We start from the raw sequence: 6823 nt of genomic DNA on the forward strand, positions 1-6823 counted from the left end.
CTTGCCTATTAAATGTCTTGAATTCACTCATTATTAGATTTTTCAGAAGTGAATTTTGAAGATAAGGATTGAGATAAGTCCAAAAATATCTTACTAAGCTAAATTTGGTCTAATGGTAAAAATTTCAACCTCAAGGTTGGAGATTCAATCTCCGCTAGGGAGACCAAGAGGTGGGTAATCCCCCTTACCTCCCCCTCCCCCTCCCCCAAAGTGTTTATTCCGCTCGCCCGAACTGGATTGATCTGCAAGAGGTTATGGTTCAATAGCACCGATATCTTACCCATCCAAAAAAAACCAAAAATATTTTATATACTAAATTTCTTTTATATATTAATAGAAAAAATCTGATCAAAATTAGTATATAAATAGTGCCAAAATCAAAACATCACATTTTTTTTTTTTACATATATATAGTGCCAAAAATCAAAACATTGCAACTAAAAAATTGAGGGAGTACATATATTTAACACCATATACACTGGAAAAGAAGTAAAAATTAGGAGGCAAGAAGAGGCAAAGAAAAATGTAATTTATGTGTCTTGTCAGCAAATTGGACGACCTAAATAATTAATGTTCACGATGAACTAAGAAAAACTTCTCCCTCAAACAAGAACCACATTTAACTAAATCTATCGATTACAAATTAATATACAGATTTATTATCAGCGTCATATATTACACAACCCCTTAGTCTTAGAACTCAAGTTGAAACATAGTCATAGTAACAATCAATCAATTCCAAGCTGATGCAACAACCAAACTTTTGTTTTCCCAACCAAAATGAAGTGCACCCATTTCCTCGTTCAACTTGTACTTGTTGCAATACTGTGTTACAATAAGTTCTCGAATCATATCACTCACATTTTTTCTCATCGGGCATGATCTGAAACCCGCCATCTGCATCCTAGCCCTCCATTTTCCAGCGACCTCATAACGCTCAATCCTCTCTTCCCCTTCACAAGCAACAATGTTCACAATATCACGTGCCAAACATTGCTTCTCAACATTAATCCTCTCCTGGCCTCCTCTCGGGAGAGTGGCATCGAGAGACTCAAAAACAGCGGAGTAATAACTGTAAGCCTCATAAAACCTAGAGAGAAAAGGGGTAGTGTTTGTGTTCACATCTTGCTCAACAATGTTTACTAGCTTTGGGTTTAAGCTTTTAACCATTCGAAGAAGTTGGTCTCGAAGATTGATTGTCGAGACACTTTCATCAGGCAAGTGGTGTAGCAGGAAAGCAAAGTTTACGACAAGGGCTTCCCCTTCTCTGCAATCTAACATTTCTGGTGTAACAAGTGGTGTTCTTGTTGGTAATGCTTTGAACTCGAAGGGCAAGCCCTCAAGTTCAGATAACATCTCCAGCCTTTGCCCTATGTTTTTTAGTCCACCAATAGGGCGCTGAACAGATTCAGGATCATCAACCCCTGTTAACCTCAAATGAATTGATCTCCCACGTTGCTTAGCGAGGGATCGTATGAGGTTTATGTATTGGTTTCCTTGGTTAATGTCAAAATCAACAATGTGTACCTTCTTTTCATACTTAATAGCCTCCATAATTGCCTCATTTGCTGCCATAAACCCAAACTTGAAACATGGACATACCTCAAAGAGTATTTGCATCGCTGCAAGCTTTTCAAAAGAAGGTGGCTCTTTGCATCTCAGAGCTTTATAAAGAACTTTACCGGATGACTCCAATCGAGCAGCCAGACCTTCTACCATGTAGGCGGCAATCCTCTGAGAAGGCTCCCCTTGGATCGAAACCATCTGTCTAAGCTCATTGATCATTGATGCAGCTTGCTTGAAATTTCCCTCTGAAATCAGAGTAGCACAATCAAAGAGCAACTGTTTAGTAGTACGAGGAGAAGGAAGTGATTCATCCTTGCTGCTAATGCTGCTTAAGTAGGAAGATTCTGAAGAAGTGGACTCCTTAGGGGAGTCCTGGACCATCATATTCCTGAATGGACCAGCCCATTCTTCATCAATCTCCGTGCTGGGATCAGGACCAGTTATGACCTCATCCATTCCATCTTCATCGTCGTCGAGGAGGGCATGTTCCAATTCTTGTAGCTTTAGCTTCACCATACCTTCATCATATTCGAACGCTTCTGGACTTTGACTTGTGAAGAACTCCAGTTCATAATTTGTTTGGTACGAAGAGTCAAATTGGCTTGGATGAGTGGATGGGTTGATTAGCTCTTCGGAAGGAGAATTGATGAAGAACTTTGGATCATAACCCGGACTGTCAAAAGTTTCTGTCATGTACTTAATCTTGTGCTTTTCAGAGCCATATAGCTGAGTAGACAAACCAGAGTTGTTATTGCCTCCTTTCAATGCATAGAGCCTAGGACTTCCATATGTTGTAGACATATCTTTTGACCCAACTAGAGATATGATCGAGGTTTTTCACTTTTATCCTAAGAAGTTTTAGAGGTCAAACAAACACAAATCTTCCCGTAAATATGACTAGTCTTCTGGCTGGCAAATTTCTTTAAGAGGTTGACCCAGTGTTGTTGCAATAACCATGTTGCTCCCAAGGTCCCCTATCATCCAAACAAGAGAATAAAAAAAGAAAAGAGAATAACATAAGAGGTCCTGCTTTCAGGAATTTAATTTATTTATTAGCAAATAAGCAACTTGAGGCAATTAAAAACCATGTATATGAGTATAACCTAGGCCAGACTTGGTCTCTTACAAGATAATGTTTAAAAATATAATAATACTAAACTCAGGATGTAAACAGTTGCAACATAAGGGATGACCAAATAAGTCGTCATCAATGTAACAATTCGAGCGTATAGAGCACCTGAATAGATTATCTCCAAATACTAGAGTTCTATATTGAGGTTCCCGTAATCCTGTCTATTTATTGTCGATTTCAGCAGTTGGATAATCTGTTTCATTAACTACCAGAATGTGTTACTTGGACTTTCATTTTACCTCAAGTACCAAAGTTGGATCCTCCGATAGGCTAAGGGTACAGACACTTTACACTTCATTCGGATATACTCTAAGTCACTTAGGTTTAGTAGTGAAAATTCAATTACTTAAAACAGCACAACACCTAAAGCAAAATGTCTTTCTTTATCAAATTGGACAAAAAATTGAAGTTAAATGGTAATGAATTTACGAGATGTGCGAGGCACCCGCAGGTCTCATTATAACATATTGAAAACAACCAACTAATCACATATCATAGACTTGCATAAAAGATTTCCTAAAACCCAACTAATCCAGATATTGTTATCAAATGAACCCTACAAACCCAAAATATATGTACAGTAAGACATGAAAGAGGAAGGGCTATCACATATATGTACATAGGAAGGGCTATCAAGGGAGAAGGGGGGAAACAAGATCATCAAACATGAGCAAATACAAAAAGCAGGATGCAAGAAATCACCAAATATTAGGTTCCAATGTCACATCAATGCCAAAACATAACACGTTTCAACTCGAGAAAACAAAAGAATCATACCTGTTGATTGGCACAAGCAGATCTATGAAAACAGAGTTTTTGATCTAAACATACAAAAACTTGATGGAAACAAAACATGCACATATAACAAGTTCAAGAGAATGAACAAACCAGGAAACAAATCATACCCTAACAGATATAATTCACAAATAACTAACGAATTTAGGAAAGACAAAAGCAGATACAATACAGAATTTGAAAATCCAAAAAGGAAAAAAAAAACATATATACCTGTTTTTATTTGGAGCAAGAAACAAAGCTTTACAAAGATGATGAAGCAACGATCACAAAAACAAAGCAAATCCTGCAAAAAACTAGTACACCCAGAAAAAGATAAGACTCAGAAATTTATTGTCAACAGATTTTGGCCCAAAATCACTACTCAAAACACAAAACCCCCAACCAAAATTGACCAACGAATAATAGCATTACCTTAAATAAGTCATAAAGTTAGGTTAGGTAATGTAAAAGAGCTAAAAACAAGTATTAAAAAGAACAAACTTTGCCATATTAATTTTATCAGATAAGTGGGAAAAATTCAAAGGTGATACTAACAATAATGAGAATGAAGAAAAATGGGAATTAAGCTGCATATAATAATCAACATGCTCAAGGGAGAAGAAAGTTCAAAGCTTTTTTAATTACCCAGTTCAAAGGGAAATGAATCCAATTGGTTAAATTTTGATGAAGAAATCAAATCTTCTGGAATTTGACGAAAGTGGGGTAGAAAGTTGTGAGAAAATGCTTACACAGAAATTCTTCAATCTTTCTCTATTTGTTATACAAGTACATGTTTTTTTTTCCTTTTTATTGTTCTGTGGGCTGATTATTTGTCTGCATGCAAACCACCAACTTGTCTGACTATATGGTTTTCTGCTCAAAAAGAGAAAAGAAAAGAAAGAGCAAAATTGAAATTGTGGGTTGTTGTAAAGTCTTCGTTTTCCCATTAATCTTTAATCATGACCGTCAGTATGTGGAATGATGGCAGGTGATGATGTTCACTTATCCACTATGGTCATTGGTAAATACTAGTTTTTGTTTATATTATTTTTGTTAACATAGTTGAGTTTGTGTTGGTATAAAATAATATTTTTCAACACTATTTCATTTACATACTTTTTCTGTGCTTTTTTTTATTACAATAATCACTAATTTGTGTAGTTTTATCTATTTGGACCACTCCACTTTTAGTAAAAAAAAACAACTATAATTGACAATATTGTCTTTACTTTATTTTAATAAAATCATCATTAATTACTCATCAAATTGCCTCATAGAGTTGCATTTACTTCATTAAGGATTTACTTATCCCTTACACTTGTTAATGAAATGGGGTATCTGTATGCTAAACTACCCATTTTTTCATTTCCTTAAAAACCATGCCCAAACCCGTTGTTGCACTAGAAAAAAAACGGATAAAGAATTTGTCATTATACTCTTATTTCTAGATTTTTTATTGCAATATATAAATTTTATATTTTTTAATATTAAACTAAAATTTGTAGCTAAGTCTATTATGAAATAGTATCCCGATAATTGGTATGACTAACATAGTTAACGCAATTTTAACATGAAGAATAATCCAATGATACGTGAAGAAAGTAGAGGGTACTTATTTAATAAATGCATGATATAAAAATTATAGAAAATATGAGCGTCAACCACAACTTCAACTTTTAATGACACATAGATACTAATGCTTATAGAATGGAAGATGGAAAAGTGAAAAAAGATCATAATGACGTTATCATAAATATAATTGATTCACTATAAAATAAACTAACCACTACTAATAATCGAAAATACTGTTTAAGAGAAAAATATACCTCTTCATCTATCATGACCAAATCAAGACTCATTAAACTTTCTCCTTTATTATGGTCTGTGATCTCAAATAGTCTAGAAATGCGAACCTTGATTTTCCAATTACTCTCTCCGTTTCCTAAAGATCTTCCCACTTACTGTTCCTACAGATACCAAGGAAAATCAAGTTGTATGGGGCATGGTGTGAGTAAAGTAGGAGAGAGAAAGGGGTTAAGATAAATAAACAAATAAAAAGGGGTTAAAGTAGGAGAGAGAAAGGGAGTAAAATTGAATTAATAATGTAATGGTGGACCATATGATAGTGACATGAGAGGGTAAATAGGGAAATTTGTTTTGCCAAATAAGGAATAAAGCAAAAGAGGGAAGATCTTTTGGAAACATCCTTAAACGGAAAGAGGGAAGATCTTTAGGAAACGGAGGGAGTAGTTTAGTAGAATTAAGTTCATGAATAAAAGAATAAGATCTAACATATAGATATATGTTAAAAAACAAACATGAATAATTATGTATACAATAAATATTCTATTAATAAAATAATTAGTGAATTGCATAATACCTTTGCAATGTCGTTGACACACTTTTATTTGATTCATGTAATGCCACTATGGTATGCTATAGGTTCAAAATTATAAATATGTATTTTATCTTTATATAACTCAATTTTTAAAAGTATGATTTTCAAAGATATAATTGATATTGCCCAAATATAATACGCTATTGTTATAATTTTTTTACATGTAATTAAAATAAAGAATAAATAATACGTTATTTTTCATCCAAATAAATAAATTTTCATAAGTTGTAAAACTATATTGTAAATGAAACTTATTTCGAAACATATTTCGAGCACTCTCCAATGGTAAAAAAAAATTATAATATTGCGAATTTGTAACAAAAGTTATATTCAATTTTCATAGTATAATAATTTAGGTTGTTAACCTAATATCAGAATGTAATGTTCACTTATCCAAAACACATTATACTCCCTCCGTTTCCTAAAGATCTTCCCTCTTTCCGTTTAAGGGTGTTTCCAAAAGATCTTCCCTCTTTAGCTTTATTCCTTATTTGGCAAAATAAATTTCCCTATTTACCCTCTCATGTCACTATCACATGGTCCACCATTACATTATTAATTCAATTTTACTCCCTTTCTCTCTCCTACTTTAACCCTTTTTTATTTGTTTATTTATCTTAACCCCTTTCTCTCTCCTACTTTACTCACACCATGCCCCACACAACTTGATTTTCCTTGGTATCTGTAGGAACAGTAAGTGGGAAGATCTTTAGGAAACGGAGGGAGTATGTATTTATATCTATAGTGAACACTATTTTTTTAAAAAAAATTAATAATTAAAAACAATAATATGACATGCTTAGATGGAGCTCTGTATAGTATTTTAAGGTTGTTGTTTAAAATCAAACTCTATTTTTTTTCATCATCCAAAATTCTAATATATATGTAACTTTATCGCTATAGATTTTAGTTTTTGTTGTAACAATAAATTTTACTTACTACATTTTGTT

The 6823-nt window shown here is 33.5% G+C and overlaps 1 protein-coding gene across 6 annotated transcripts; it reads right to left on the minus strand.

Annotated features, from left to right (window-relative positions):
* Positions 1–474: 474 nt before the first annotated feature.
* On the minus strand, positions 475–4310 carry LOC125497056 (scarecrow-like protein 1). Of its 6 annotated transcripts, none has more exons than XM_057393465.1 (3): positions 4121–4310; positions 3707–3779; positions 475–2540 (listed from the first exon to the last, which is right to left on the minus strand). In XM_057393465.1, the coding sequence occupies exon 3, from the start codon at positions 2365–2367 to the stop codon at positions 733–735; it is 1635 nt and encodes a 544-aa protein (XP_057249448.1). In that variant the 5' UTR covers positions 2368–2540; positions 3707–3779; positions 4121–4310; the 3' UTR covers positions 475–732. The 6 variants fall into 6 exon arrangements, with proteins under 6 accessions (XP_057249448.1, XP_057249449.1, XP_048499400.2 ...); XM_057393466.1 differs by having other exon boundaries at positions 3707–3789; XM_048643443.2 differs by having other exon boundaries at positions 4225–4307.
* Positions 4311–6823: the final 2513 nt, after the last annotated feature.

Source organism: Beta vulgaris, chromosome 1, assembly GCF_026745355.1.
Source record: "Beta vulgaris subsp. vulgaris cultivar EL10 chromosome 1, EL10.2, whole genome shotgun sequence".
NCBI lineage: Eukaryota > Viridiplantae > Streptophyta > Magnoliopsida > Caryophyllales > Amaranthaceae > Beta > Beta vulgaris.

What these genes read in the sequence shown, in the direction of transcription:
- LOC125497056 (XM_057393465.1), bottom strand. Translation starts at nt 2,367, where the DNA reads ATGTCTACAACATATGGAAGTCCTAGGCTCTATGCATTGAAAGGAGGC.